The sequence below is a fragment of the Embiotoca jacksoni genome, unplaced genomic scaffold (assembly GCF_022577435.1).
Source record: "Embiotoca jacksoni isolate LCO1_2020_lvr unplaced genomic scaffold, fEmbJac1.0.p SCAF_18, whole genome shotgun sequence".
In the NCBI taxonomy this organism is placed as follows: Eukaryota; Metazoa; Chordata; class Actinopteri; family Embiotocidae; genus Embiotoca; species Embiotoca jacksoni.
Genome location: NW_027185318.1, coordinates 3,191,240 through 3,206,846, shown reverse-complemented (window position 1 = coordinate 3,206,846; position 15,607 = coordinate 3,191,240). Strand labels below are relative to the sequence as shown.

The following is a 15,607-nucleotide window of genomic DNA, read 5'->3' as shown; positions in this document are numbered from 1 at the left end:
AAAATACAGTAGCTGTGCATTGACCCCCCCCCCCCCACCCGCCCGCCCCACCTCACACAAAGACACTCACACACACATCTGAAAAAGATGTGTGTGTGTCTGTGTCCCCCCACCCCCACCCCCACCCCCCGCCCCGCCCCACCCCGCTCCAAACTATGAAAGCTGGCCGAGGTTAACAAACATCTTATAAACTCATCAATTACTGTAACTGGATCCTTTGGGAGCAGCTTCTGAATTTCATGAATGCATTTTTTCCGTCGTTCGGGGTGCACGGGGTGGGGGTGCGGGGGTGTGTGTGGGGGTGTGTGTGGGGAGGGGGGGTGGGTGGGGGGGGGGCACACGCTTCACTCTATAAAAAAAACCCATCTGAAACAAAAAAAGAAACCTCGCGAGCAGTTAGCAGGGCAGGTTTAACCATGCATTGAGAATGGGACTGTGAGCTGAACAGAGATGCAGTGTGGTGTTTTGCAGGGGCGGAGGGTGTTATTAAAAGGGGGCACGGCCTTTGTGGAGCTTAGAAGTGCGTCAGGTCCTTCTGCCTGCCCAGTGTACCTTTGTAGGGAGATGACTGAGCTCCCCTGATTGACTCTGACAGGCAGTTAGAGCGAGTCCAAACGGAGAGCATTCTCTATGATCAGCTGTCAACCATCATTAATCACACTCGCCCTTTATCTCTCTCTTGCGCGCTCTCTTAATCTCTTCCTCCCTTCGCTCATATAACTCTCCCTTTATCCACTGAAAACTTTTCCTGCCCCCTCCCCTCCCCTTCTTTCCCCACTTCTTCTTCTGTGTTGATTTTTGACGTGACACGAGGGCAGGATTTTGATGAGGACCCACCAAAGCCTACAAAACTAGATTATATCGGCCACATGTGTTCGACAAAGCTTCCCTTGAAGTTTCCTTCGAGTTCTCGGTGACTGAGGAGATTTATTGCTGGAGTTTGAGAAGGAAATGAATGCTGCACTTGTGCCTTTTTAACGGGAGTCTGATCATCTTAGGCCTCTCTGTCAAAATAAAAGTGGGAAAGGAAGATAACTTTTGGCTGACATTTTCGTTTCAGATATATTATGAAAGTTAATGGATGTTTGATTTGTCACCGAGTCTCTCTTCTTAAACAATGTATTTTTCTAGGTATTTCTTTTTAGAAAATATGATTCAGTGTAAAAACCTTTTGAGCAAATTGCTGCATTTCAAATGCAAGGTGATGATTAGTGAATATGATATTACTGTTATACTTTTTTAATCTTTCAGGCTAGTTTGTGTCTTTTTTTTTTTTCGGATCATTTTTGTAGTTCGGTGTCGTTTGGGGTTGGGGGAGAATATCGTCCCTTCATCTGTCTTTTGCTGAGCTAGAGGAAGCCACTTCCAGCGGCGGTCATGTCATCGGATTGGAAGTCAGGGAGATGTTTTCGTTTTGCAGTTCAGTCCGGCTCCACGGAGTAAAAGAGCACCAAAACAAACAGAGTGCGGAGAGGGAATGAAAGGGAATACTGTTTGGGAGCACAAACACGGCAGCTCGAACTGTTCTTGGAATGCCTTTTCTACTGGATACCTGGCTGCATGCCAGGCGATAGGATGAGGGGTGAGGGGGCTGCAAGTGAAGGAACGGTCGACATCCTTTAAACGTGCTTTTTTTTTTGTTTTTAACCTCTTTTTGAAAAAGAAAATTAAAAAAAATTCTTTGGTTTCGCCCTCCCAGGTCTCTCTGTGTACCGCAAGCTGCTCCAGGGCCAGGAGCCCGCTCACAGATGACAGGAAGGCGACCAGAGGCCCGTCCTGCCACTCTGCCGGCCTGACAGGTGTCTCTGCATGTAACCACATCTCACGGAGGTATATTCTGGGAAAGGACAACAAATAAAAGTATGGCAAACATTGGACAAGGTCCTATTAATTTCCTTGTGATACAGCCGCAGACATGCGAGAGGTCAGTCTGCCAGGCCAGGAATGCCCTGCTTTGACGCAGGTTGGGATTTTGTTGCGCAGCTCCACTCCCTCGCCTCCCCCTCCTCCCCCCATCGCCCTTGGCTACAATCTGTCTATATCCCAACAGTTGCCCTCATTCTCTTCATGCTACTGATGCCACAGGAAGATTTCACTGACAGATAGCCTTCAGCAGATGGTTCTTCATCCCTGTTGGTATTTTAACTGCAGGATTCAGGGGTTTTACCCTGTGCTCAGTGGCATGTGCACCCCCCCTCCCCCCCCCCCTCCCCCCGGCCATACATGTAGATTTCTCTTCCTGCACAGAAAATAAATCAGTGGGGGTGGGGGGGGGGGTAATGGGAGACTTCTTTTGAGTCTTTGACATGTATTGTAGAGACTGTCTGAGCAGCTTCTCATCTTACTGTTGTGAATGGTGATCACGCAGAGAAATCCCTTTCATGCAGGAAACACTCTCGACTCCTCTGACAGTTGCCAAATCAGACTCCATGCTTATTGCCTACAGATGTGTTAAACTGCATCCTTTTTTTTTGTAGGCTTGATAAGGAAATTCTGATTGTCAGAGCTTAAATATGATTGGTTGTTGCCTTGTTCCCTATTTACAAGGAGGACGTAACACCGTTGCAGGGATGTTCAAGTTTCACGTCAGCTTGTGATTATTCCTGTGAACTGTTGTCTGTCCTGAATGGACCAAATTCAATATTTTTGTTTTTACAAGTAAATTATTGTGATGGCATCGATGTTTATTTATCGTATATTGTCCACCAAAAGTTCTCTCTGGACATTTCTGTAGCTCAAAGCATAACGTAAAGAGGAATTATGGTTGTACAGACCTGTAATGAATCTAATGCTGCACCAGCAGACCAATATCGTCATGGATGCTCTGTTGCTTGGGACCATATAGTGAGTTCACTCAGGGGTGTATTAGTAGAATTAAAGATGTATGTTTTATGTCAGTACATTCACCATATGTTTATGATGACTTTGTCAGAAATACTTGAATTTTGTGCATGACTTCTCATATCAGCTGATGATTTATCATCAGGGTGACTCTGCACAGACTGTAGTTTTTAATGCAGAGCTGGATTTACAGACTATGCTGATGGTTTTGTAACGTGTGTGTGATCGATGTTAAAGTCCATTCCCGTTAAAGCCAGTGCATGCTGCTGTATTACAAGACTCCAACAGCAGAATCCAAATCAATGTGTATAATCTACTGTGGTGATACGTTGTTTACAGTACATTGTTCAAACTTGATTGTTTACGTGCATGGAAATGTGATATTTTTTTGGACCATCAAGGCAGTTTGTAGCAAAAACAAAAACAAAACATTGAAGTGAAGTGAAGTGAAAGCCGAGAAAACATTAAACATGACGCCTGTGTCAATAAATGTGTTTGTTCCTTTGCTCAATCACCGGACTTTGATTTCTCAGCTTTGATCATCATAATTCACCCTTCAAAGTAAAATCGCTCCAAAATACTGACTAACAAAAACATCAAACCTCCACCAATTAAAATAGAACAAATCTATCCAACTGACCGTTTTTTAATTAAAAAAAAAAAGTGTTTTCAAGAGTAATAAGAAAAACATTTACAGTTTGTGATCTAGTTAAATTCACTTAGTGACATACATCATCTCATACAACAGAAAGGCTTCACTTTAAAACGAAACAATCCCTGGAATCACCATCCTGCTGCATAACAGAGGTAAACAGAACCATGGAAATACTACTTTGAAATCGAGATTGGTTTCCAGCATGTTTTCTTTTTTCCTAAGATCATTTTTATTCAACAGCATTTACTTCTAAACAAACAGTGTCGGGAGCCGTGGCATGCACAGCGTCAGTTTCCAGCAAGGACATCCAAACGTGTCCCGTGCGTCGGGGCCAAGAGCTCTCAGCAAACCATCATTTTTATTCTGGGTTTAGTCGGCATTCTCTGTCATTTTTCTCTTTTTGGCTGCAATTACTTTTATGTCCTTGAGAATGTGTTGGTCATCGCAAGACATTTATTGTTCTGTTCCTCTTTTCAGTTAAAACAGGCTTAGATTAGTCATATGATAGTCATATGAGGTACAGGCTGTTCAAAATGCTGGAATATAAAAAAAAACAAAAAACAAACATGAGAAACACTGATGTCAAAAGGCAATTGCTGAAGATCAGCAAGAGGTCTGATGGGTTGGAGAGCGCTGACGGTGAAGTGGTGTATGACAAGTCTTCTGGGTAAAATGCTGCCAATGATTTTGAGCAGAAGTGGTGGACTGCACTTTTTTTTTTCTTTTCTTTTCTTGAGAGAGCTTGGGCAAGGCTGAATGAAGCAGGGGGAAGAGGTACTCATGGAGGAGAAACTGTACCATGCCCACTTTAAATCCTCATACCCGCTTCTGAGTAGTGCTGGGAGCCGCCACGTCCCGTGTCTCCTCGCCGGGCCCTTGGACACCTGAAGTTTTAGCTGCACTTGCAGGACTTGACGACCATGTTTGAGAGCTGCTCGACTTTTGGGGAGCGACCCACGTAGTAGAGGATGGTGAGGGGCTCCAGGTCCTGAGGAACACAGCAGGGTGAGGCGGACGCTTCGGGGTTCAAGGTGTTGTAGAGGCTCAGCAGCTGTGGAAGAAACACGCAAGAGGAGATAAATCAGACGCATTTCCTAAAGCGATTCACGGCTTTAACGTGTCGCGGCGCTCCGTCTCACCGAGCTGTGGGTGGTGTCTGCGCTGCGGAGGTAAGGACAGGGACCGGAGCAGAAGTTGGCGTAGTACCCTTCAGGTTGATGGATCCACCTCCAGCCCAAATCCTGCCGGAAATTTATATATAGTGGTCGCACACAGCAGTTCTCCTCGTAATTGCTGCAGACAAGAGAAGCGAGACGGGATTGATCACAGATAGCACACAATTGAAAGAGTTGTTTACATTTTCCACCGTATGGCCTGAGTCAGAGGTGAGAGAGGATTACAGAAATTCCACTCTTAGGTGTGCCCTTATTTTCCCTCTTACATTCAGCCCAGGTGTCTTTGGTACTGCCTGTCAGCCTAACAGAGGAAATCCAGAGCTGAGGAGGCTGTGTGCAAGAGGAGGTAGCATTTTGCTCGTCCTCCGACAGATCCGGACTTGTATCAGCTAATATCTCTGTCATGCTCGTCTGGGTGATTAACAAGCTTATTTTGTGTACTCTGTCCATGTGCGCTTCCTCCCTGTCATCTTCCAGAGATGTGTCAGCTGATATTTCCATTGGCTGTTGCTTTGGGCTATTTAACTCTTTAGCCCCGTCTGCAAGGCCATTTATTGGCATTATTTGAAGAAGCCCAGTGGTTGAAATTTGTAAAACTGCAGTGAGAGAAATTATTTTAAAAAGACAATGAGAGATAGTCCAAGCAGTGCATTACATTTTCCAGTCCGAGGGAAAGGGCCTTACTTAAAGCAGTAATTGGTGTCAAGTGCCCGCTTGCGCCTGCGGGAGGAGGACTGGGCATCCAGCCGGTGAGGAGGGAGCATCATGAGGATGAGGTGGGGGTACAGCTGCTCCTTCTGTTTTTTCACATGGCTCAGATCATAGTCCGCTTCCATTCCTGCAGGAGGAAGTTTGATACCAAGAAGTAAACTCCTGCGCTTCAAGACCAGACATCAGTAAGTGTTACATAAGGATAATCTCTAGACCCGGCTTCACTCATTTCGGTCTCATCCCTTTCATCCTTTTCTCTATTTAACACCGGTCCTTCTAACTTCCTTTTTTTTTTTCTTCTTCCCTCCGCTCTCCCCCCTGGGCCTGTGTCTGCTCATCCAATCTATCCCTGATAGCTAAAGCAGTGGATATCTCAGGAGAGATGCCGCTGGTGGATGTGTACGGCCCTCTTTAATTTGGGGCCAAACGTCTGAGCGCCGTGGCAGCACATTCCTTGTGGCCAAGCCAGTCAGGAGTGTTCCCAGGGCCGATGGGCCCGGGGGCCCCGGCGCTAAGTGAGATACCAGATCAATTGTATTCCCATGCTCTGTGTCTCTCTTCCTCTCACAAAGAAACCCCATTATCTTAACCAAAAGACCTCGATGAGTGTCGCCGCTAGAGGAACATGTTGATGACCAGACTGAAGGGAGTATTGTGTAGCGCTGTGTTGTATAACTGGATTCTCATTCAGACTGAGGAATATTATTGCCAAACACAGCCAGCACAATGACTCAAAATCTGTGGCTCGGATAACTCAGGCAGTAAATGCTCTAAAACAAGAAGAGTATTATAAATAAAGTAGAAAAAAACAAAGTAGCTTTTAATTTATAAACCTAATCCACTGTGCAAACATGGCATCTTCAGATGTTGTGTCCTGTACAGTTTTGTAGAACCATATTAAACATAAATAATTAAACTAGCTGTACAGCAAACGCCATGAATAACTAATTAGCAAAACACCTAAACAAGGCCTTACAAACTAAAATAGGAAAAAAGGAGCCAAAAAGAGCCTCTTGAATCATCCCGAGCACGAGCAGAGCTTTAATAGCGCTAATCAGAATAAACCACATTTTTCAACAAAGAAAAGATGCATATCTCAAACATTAGACAAACCAAACTGGAGTCAAACAAACCGAATAGTTATCTGGCTCTTGATCGTGAATGCAAACTGGCAGAATGACTGTTTGTTCTGAGACGACAGAGATCAGAAGCAGAGAGAAATCCCGACCAAACACAGTCTGGTCGTAGAGACCAAAGATCTGGGAAACCTGCAGAAGCAACGGTCTGTGTTCAACACACAATGAGACGGAGACTGATTTAATCTTGAACATCTGAAGAAGCTGAAGCTGTTCGTTTGATTTCCTTATGAATCATTCACTCACTCATTTCATTCTTAAGGGAGAGAGATATTGAAGGAATTGTTGTCGATCTGGGGAAATACGCTCGTTCGCTTTCTTGCTGAGCGACCGATGTGAAGATTAACTTTTTTTTTTTTTACAATATTTTTCTATTAAAATATGAAACTGCAGCCAGCAGCCATTAGCGTAGATTAACTGAAAAACAATTAGTCTTGTTCATTGAAATGGTAACAAAATCCATCAGTGCAACCAGTTAAGAAATAGTGACACTTAAGCCCCATTAAACCCTCCACTTTTGTTTTTGTATGTATTAAATAAACAGAAATGTCCTGTTCATCTGGGAGCTGCAGAAGAGAAGTGAACAGATTATAAAGGCTTTGAGCTCGGCGAAGCTAACCAGCGAAGTCAATGTACAGACATGAGAGTGGTCTCCTCATCAAACTCCACAAATATCAAACTATTCTTTTCACTTCACATCATGGAGGTGAATCAATCAATCAATCAATCAATCAATCAATCAATCAATCAATCAATCAATCAATATGTATCTGATCCATTACTATTGTTGATCTTCTTTTTATGTTTTATTTCTTGCTCCTTTGTCTACATGATTATCAGTTTGAAACTTTTGCAATTTGGCTTCCAACACCTTCATGATACTTTATTAAAACTGAAAGCAGCTTCAAAACAAGCTTTCTGATACAAATCCAAACCATCTTCATTTTTAATATCATATGCCATCTCACCTTTGAACTTGACCTCCAGCACTTCGTTGGCGTTCTCGATAATGTCACCGTTAGGCCTGAAAGTGTGGCAGGGACAGTGCACACTGATCTCCAGGCCCAGATTGGTCTCTGAGGAGGAAACGAGAGCAGAGCGGGGACGTGAGGACACGACATTTTTTCCCCGAGGCCATCATCTTTTAGTTTTAACTCAACCAGTACTCCTTGGCAGGATACGTAATAAGGTGTGATGCAGGGAAAAGTTTGAGGTGTCCCACTCACGTCGGTACATCAGCCACTCCCTCACCGTCTCTGTCACATCAAAGGAGACCCACTCGGGCGTCCCCTTGGTCAGGACGTTCTTGCCCCCGATGTAGCGCTGTTTGGCTTTGGGGTCGTCTTTCTGGAGGATCTGTGAGGAAAGATGAAAATGTGACCCAGCTGCATAAACTCTTTTATTTTTACACACACACACACACACACACACACACACACACACACACACACACACACACACACACATATATATACACACACATATATACACACAGAACCGAGGCCATCTGTCTGAGCCAGACTCTCCAGGATGCCTTGGGCCAAATGTCTACTCTTCATGGAAAAAGTGACTCCCAGTGTTGATATCCCCATTTTGCAAGTTAATGCCTGCGTGTTACCCTCTTGCCAATGAGAACCTGGCTGTCCTTCACATTAGCCATTCAAACTTAAACTTCTCAGATGTAGTGTCACATAGTCCAGAAAAAAAAAAAAAAAAAAAAGTATTTCAGAGGGCAACCGTGTCCCAACTGTGTTATGATGTCAAGACCTCAATTGTACAAAACTGATGATGGAGGAAAATACAACAGACGTTCATATCTCCACCGGCACTCCTCCGAACAAAGGTGTTTATCCGTCGTGAGAGATGTGTGTTTGGGTGGCGGGTACAAGCACTTAGCCCCACAGCGGCGCTATGGATAACCAGGTTCCTGAACATTGTCAGCATCTAATCTGTCTTCCTGTGGGAACGAGGGGCCAGAGGACCGCCAGCGTCCCCCCGCTGCCAATCAGCTCCAGCCTGAAAAGTCTGGGGGCGAGGGAGCCGCTACGTTTACTCCCCCGGTGGGTGACCCTGCCTCTATCTCCTCCCGGGCCCCTGGAAACAATCTGGGGGCCTGACAGTCTGTATTCAGTGCTGGCCAGAGCCTTGCCTCAGAGGCGGTATGCAGTCCGGAGACGCTTGTCTCCCTGGCAGGAAATGTTGGAACCTGATCATTACTCCTGGCCTCTCATGGGAGATTAATGAGGAAACAGAAAAAAAAAAATCTATTCTTGCCACCCTACACACAGACATCTACCAGATGTATGCTTTAACACACTTCAAAAACTGTTCATAAACACACAAAGGCACGGGCATATCTATATATATACCCTCCTTGATCTAACATGGACGGACAACTGCTTTGAGATTGACAGCTGAGAAAGGAGAAACTGCCGAATGGTAATCTCAAAGACGGCTGCACAAGCTCTTAAATTTGTCCTAATGTAGAATCCATTTGACTATAAGCACATGGAATAATGATCAGCACTTGAAAAGAGCAGAGAGGGAGTTGGACACCCTAATATAAATGTTTTCATCTTTCTCACTGACCTACACGGGCCTTCTGGGGGAAATAGAGCCCGTAACCCCTCCTGCCCTCTGCTCACTGTGGAAACGAACGGTTGGTTCACACACACCTGGTAGAGCTCAATCCTCTGCTCGTTTTTCTTGGCGCCGGGGTTGGGGATCCGCAGGGCTCGAAACTCGGCCCGGAACAAGTTGGTGGAGTTCTTCTCCATGATGGAGACATTGAAGCGGAACACCTTGGTGGTGATACCCTTGGGGCAGTAGGGGAGGTCATCTGCAGGGAAAGTAGAAACAATGACTGATCAAGCACCTTTACATAATGTTATCTCCTTAAAAACAGATTGTCTTTTTTTTCCCCCTCTCAATCCCTTTAAGCTCTTACTCGTCTGTTACCTCATTGTGTACATGTTATCTGAGCCTGTTTTCCACTGACAACCTTACAGGGGTGGATATGTTTACTTGGTGATTATTAATCAGCTTTTTGCAGAGGATTCCCCTCCACGACATTAAATATTTTTCAGATAAAAACAAAAGTTGTGGTTTTTTTTTTAATTTTTATTTTTTTTAACTATTTCTAGTCCGTTCCAGGGAGCCATTACGACAAACCATCTGCTTGTGCTTTGCACAGTCCGAGTTAGCAACAAGTTGAAGTCATGAAATGAAAACCAAATGTCCCATGTGGTGGTGGAGCAGGCTGCAGTGGGACAGCGGCGGCGTGCTCCTCCTCCTGCCAGCACTGGAGCCCAACAGGTGCTCCAAGGATTTCGGACGCGAGCCAAGTGCTCCCTGGAACGCCGAGGTTTAGCGGGAAACATGTGGGCTCACGTGCTGGAGCGGAACAATACCTGAGCAGCTGAGGAGGGAGACTCCATCATAACAGCGGTGCCACTGAGAGCGAGCTTCACAAACAGTAACCTGCTCTGCACCTTAACATGGTGTGTGTGTGTGTGTGTGTGTGTGTGTGTGTGTGTGTGTGCACGCTGGCCTTTTAGCAGTGTGAGCTGAATAAATGGCCACGCTGTGATTCTTTCTCAAAGGCTTCCTGCTGCATTGAAGCCTTCCCCCTTTTTTATACCATTATACCATCGAGCAGTTTATTATTTTAACAGGCCGAGCACATGCAGTGTTGAGCAAAACAAGCACATAGCAAACTTTTTATGAGCCAAGTGGAAACAGTCATTTACAGCCAAGCCTTGGCTAATTTATTACCTCAAGCTTAAGCTTTACTACCAAGCCTCAGATTTGCTGGTGGTTAAGAGACGCATTGCACCTTTAGCTGATTTGCACCTCGAGCAGTCGTGGGACGAATGGAAACTCAGAAGTTGAGTTGTTTCATGTGTCACGCAAAAGGAACTCGCACATCTCCAAGTATCTGTACTTCATTTGACCCATAATCCTATTTCAGTGTCCTCCCAGTCATTATCTGATATTTCCACTAAGTTTTTGTTTTCAACTTTCCCTATTTATAGGTGACCTTCTCAACATTTATCCTCAGCCAGATATCTGTCCAGTGTTTCCACACAATCTATAAGGAGGAAACCTCAGTAGCCTTTTCCTCCCCTCACTCACTGCTCTGCCCCCCCCCCCCCCACTCCCGCCCCCGTCTGCCTCCCCCACAGAAGGTGGAAAGCCCCACTTCGAGGGGAGATTTGAAATTCTAATCAAGTCTTTGGTTTCCTTTTGGATGACCTCATTTTTCCCATTGCAATGGTTTTAGGTGGATTTCACATTATGGCTTATTTTTGCCAAGGGTCTGCAAGGTAATTTGTTCCATGTTGGTGAGTGGGGGAGGGGGAAGAGGGGGGGAGGGAATTGCTTGTGTAATTAAAATGAGATACATTCATTAATTGTTTGACCCCTTAAATTTTTAGATGATATCTCTCCAGGGTGTCAGGACACAAGCTAAACCTGGCAACTGTTTGACGCAGCACAGATTAATGTCAATAAGCTTCTCCGGAGTCCAATTTCTTCAACTAAATCCAATAAGAAAAGAAAGTGAGTTAATTTAAACATTATGTAAGTAAACAAAAGACCTACTGCTATGCCTAACGATTTAGTTAAATAACACTCTATTATTAGATCCGATTCTAATTAGAGAATTGATCTATTTAGAGTTTTACTGGGTGGTATCCTCATTAACACGTTCATTAAAGTGTATTTATAGTCCCATATAAAAGCCTGGATAGCAAAATGATGCCCAGTTTGATTTCATTCTCATATTATCACTCAATTAATTTAAACATGGAATGTGTTTTAAATGTGGGATTTAGAAGTCAACTTGTAGAGACAGCCTGGGGACAGACAGCTTGAATACTTCAGCTGCAAAGCCCCAAATAAAGTGCCTCGCCCAGAACGCTATATTGAGCCCACCTCACGCCCTGACACACGCTCAGCCTGCTGTGTCGGGGATCCTCCCATGACACTGAAGCTCCCTGATAAAAGCTCTCAGGAATCACCTCTCTTTGCCCTTTTGCCCAGAGGATAGTTGGTGATGTCAGTCTCTCCGGAGCTTTGTGGAGGTAAACAAGGGAAATAGGAAGCATAAGTCGGCAGGTGCCGGCCAGCCGCTGGGGTGTCCAGATCTCATAGAGCGTAACAGAAATGTCTTTGGAAATGTATTCGTTAGACTTTTCTGTTATCCTACTTCAACTGCAGGATCTGGAATTTGAATATCTTTGCATTAAACTCAAATAGAAAAGCTTTATTTTTTTTTACTCAGCTTTTATCCAAGAAGTTAACACAACAATTTTAATGCTCACAATTCAAAAAGTCTAATTTCTCTACTTCCTCCGTCAGACTGTGGACACTGACTGTTGCTGGCCTTCCAGTAGATGAGATAATGTGATGGATCTCCACTCTGAAGAAAAACAACTTTTTCCCCGCTTGATTAAAAGATGAGGAAGCGAAAAATTTTAAAGGCGTAGGAGTGTGTTGGAGAGATGCTGTGTCTTTGGGAGCAAGCCAAAGACCTCTGTCTCTGTTTGTTCAGATGACATCATCTTTCTACTATCCCATATATCAGATACCCTGCTGTCCTCAGCGCCAGTCCTCATTTTTCTACTGACCCAACACTGAGTCAATGATTGGCTTGAAATTTCACTGGCACTGCATGCTTTAGTGCGAGAGGCATGGCCAGTCAGAGGAGTCTCATAATGTCATCGTGTCACATCGTGTTTATTTTAACCGGGGGATGCCCCAGTTAAAATATGTCTTTGTCTTGGTTTTGTACACACTTGTCTTCTGATGCACCAGAGAAGGAAGCTCTAAATCGCTGCCCTGCCTCGGGCTTGCTTCATCCACTCATAAATAGCAAATGCCTTAAATTTGCATTTGTAGTCGTGTCTAGCAAAGTAGTCCAAAGTGGTGCATTAAAGTATGAGAGAAGCGTTTCTGTTTAACTTCTTAACTGAGCATGAAGGAATAAAAAAAAAAAAAAGGGCAAAACTTGAGCATATTCCCAAACACTCCCACCTTCCAAAGAACGATGAATGTAAAACTCATTATATCCAGCAGGAATGAAAATGAACTATACTGCAAAATTATCAAGGTGACAGACGTTATGTTCATACAGACTGCAACATGTCCAGCTCTCCTTAAAATTACATAATGGAAAGGGGAGAGAAAAGTGTTAATTAATGTACGCTGGCACCTTCTGTTAATTTGAGTAATATCTTTCTTGGATAAGCTGTCGGGCAGAAAGTGTTGCCAGTAGTGAGTCAAGTTCATGTATTGTATTGTCACCTATGGCCTACAGTATGAGACCAGTGATGTATCCCGGGCACCTGGCCATCACTGATCCCACTCCTTAGACCTCTGTTTGTTTTGGGAGCTTTGGCTACCTCTGACCAGCGGATAAACCCCCGAGCTGTGTATTTTGAATGTCAGAAGCACTTTGTGGGACCTGTGAAATGGATTTGATTCAGGGCTTACGCTGGAACCCGGCAGAGGCTCTGCTCAGTGTCACAGCACAGCATAAACACCTGTTGATTTCGGACTGGTAACACCAGGCACTAAAGGCCTCTGACCGTGAATATATGGCACAAATCCAACTGCTCCTCTCAAAAACCGACTTTCTCTGGAGAATCTGCTGCTCACTGAGCTTCTGATTCGATTTCTGGGACAATCAATGGGCCATGCTTTATTCAGGAAATACCAATATGGATGAACGAGGGACTTAGATCATAATACGCAGCAACTAGAAATAGTGGAGAAATAGAAGCGAGTAACAGTGGATGAAAAATATTGGGAAACTCACGGCCAGAAAATGGAAATGAGGTATTGGAGTTGGCAATAAATCGTAGACTTAACAGCCTGAGAATTTTCCTCGCATAGGAATGTGTCAGACTAAGGCTGGAGTTCCCATGGCTTCGAGGTGAGGTATGTATGAGCAGTGGTGCTCATTCCAATTAGACTGTTTACTTTGCCCTCTCCTTCGCGCGACGCTCCACTGCTCACTGGCGCGTCTGTGCGTAAAAGCTGCACGGACACGAGTGGACTTCACACCAGCTGGAAAAATCTCATTACTGTTTTTGCCATTCTTACACCGCCTACAAATTACGTGTCGAGGCGAGATAAAAGCGTGTGTTTAATGGGCCTAAATAGATTTGCGCAAGTGAATTTCCCAACAGGGAAAGGATTTTGGATAGATTTGTAAAATGATTTCTGCGTTTGGGCATCAAATTCGAGTTGCATGCCATACAGGCAAAATCAAATATGACAAATTCTACACATTTATGGAACAGACACGGTTTGTTGGAAGAAAACCGTGAATATTCATGACCAAAAACAATAAACTCACTGTTCTCTGGAGGGCCATTGATCATGTTGAACTTGTAAATCTCTTTGGCGTAGTACTCAGTCTCCGTGTTATCCTGTCCGCAACTCTGCTGCCGGTCTCTCCCCAGCTCCTCAATGAGCTCCTTGGTGCTGTTATAAAGGGCCAGAACCTGAAACGGTACTTGACTTGGACCTGTTGTTTGAGGCGGACTGGTCATCCGGAGTTTACTGAGAATCTGTCCCCGGACCGCCTCCACTCTCTTTTTCTTTATGTGGTCGATGTCCACAGTGGTGCAAGTGGATAGCGAGAAAGTCATTGTCACACAACTTGAGAGGAGGAAAAACAGAATTGCTTTGCCCAGATTCATATTTCACTTTGCGTTCACTCACAACCGAGGCTTGTCAAATAAAAAGAAGAAAAATTAAAACAAAACAAAATTCCGATTTGAATAGAATCCCTTTTATCTTTTCATTCAGGTCGTGAGTGAGTTCTGTTCCTGCAGGAATCCCATTTTCTCAAGTGCTATGTCATCTTTGCAAAGTTCGCATTTGCTTGGGAGCAAATCCGTGCCATTTTGGAAAATAGTCTCAACTCTTCATCAAAACTCTTAATTGTACTCTTCATTCCCCCGTGTCTCATTCAAGCACCTCTCCCTCACTTCTTCAGTCTACAGGGGGCCGATCTCTGCACCGTGGTTCAGCTTCTCCATTGCATTAGTCTCTTACCATCCACTTGCGCGTATGGAGCCAGTGCGCCTCTGTTATCACCCTGCAGTCCAACCTCAAACACACTCGGCCGCTTCTCGCTCGCACTCCTTCTTTATAGCCACGCGCTGTGACGTTTCCGAGGGAGGGGCAGCAAGTTATAGCTTTGCTGTGTTCGGACAGTGAGATCTGTCCTACTCTGAAATGACACTTCGAATTTGATGCAGTGAAATCTGTTTTTGAATGGACCGTGCGTATTTGTTGAGCAATGTGATTTCGCAAGAGAGAACAGAGAGACCCAATGACTGCATTGATTTGGCAGGGGAATACTTTTGTTTTCTGTTCTTTCTTCAGATGGAGAACAAACACCATTTGTATTTTGATGAATAGGATTGAAATGAAGCAACCTTTTGCTGCGTGCTCATCCATCCCCATCAATGAAGGACTTGACTTGTGGTTATTGCGCACGCCATTATTATGTTTTTTGAAGTATAGAATAAAGTTTTAGAAGAAAAATAAAGGACAAATAGAGAGCCACAGCTTGAGGGTGCACAGGGGAGCCCGGCCAGCTGCTCTGATCCGCTGCGTGCTGCTACCGTTCGGCGTCTCAGTCAACTAAAACACGCGCGACAGTGACATCTAGCGGGCAATAAGGAGAACTGTATATATATATATATATATATATATATATATATATTTTTTTTTTTTTTAAATATATATATTTTCAAATCCAGGCCAGTTCAGTTGGGAGAGAATTAGGATGATAGAGCTTCATGTCTGAAGAAAAAGTAAAAATGTTTTTAGAGGGGTTCATAATCATCATCATCATACTCAGCGACAGCAAGGGCAACAGTTATTACAGTTAATTTGTCATAAATACGTTATTTGTATTTGAGCTATTCTCCTGTTTATTTAGTTTCAGTTCGATTTAATTTTATCGGTAATTTATTAATTTATTCATATCATGTTTTTTTTTAATTATTATTATTCTCATATTAGCCTTTTAACGAGACTTGACTTTGGCGTAACCATGGAGAGCGTTG

General features: G+C 44.1%; 2 protein-coding genes across 5 annotated transcripts in view; one reads left to right on the top strand and one right to left on the bottom strand.

Moving 5' to 3' along the window:
• The window catches only part of ttll5 (tubulin tyrosine ligase-like family, member 5), a 45,816-nt gene extending 42,464 nt beyond the window's left edge, over positions 1-3,352 (top strand). For all 4 annotated transcript variants that reach the window (XM_069152097.1, XM_069152096.1, XM_069152095.1 and 1 more), the window contains one exon: positions 1,700-3,352. In XM_069152097.1, coding sequence (XP_069008198.1) covers positions 1,700-1,752 — 53 coding nt within the window. In that variant the 3' untranslated portion in view covers positions 1,753-3,352. The remainder of the gene's footprint in view (positions 1-1,699) is intronic.
• Positions 3,353-3,471: 119 nt separating this feature from the next.
• Positions 3,472-14,665, bottom strand: tgfb3 (transforming growth factor, beta 3). The gene is made up of 7 exons (XM_069152102.1): positions 13,882-14,665; positions 9,194-9,357; positions 7,745-7,874; positions 7,487-7,594; positions 5,356-5,509; positions 4,636-4,789; positions 3,472-4,547 (listed from the first exon to the last, which is right to left on the bottom strand). The coding sequence occupies exons 1-7, from the start codon at positions 14,225-14,227 to the stop codon at positions 4,389-4,391; spliced, it is 1,215 nt and encodes a 404-aa protein (XP_069008203.1). The 5' UTR covers positions 14,228-14,665; the 3' UTR covers positions 3,472-4,388.
• Between the last annotated feature and the right edge of the window lie 942 nt (positions 14,666-15,607).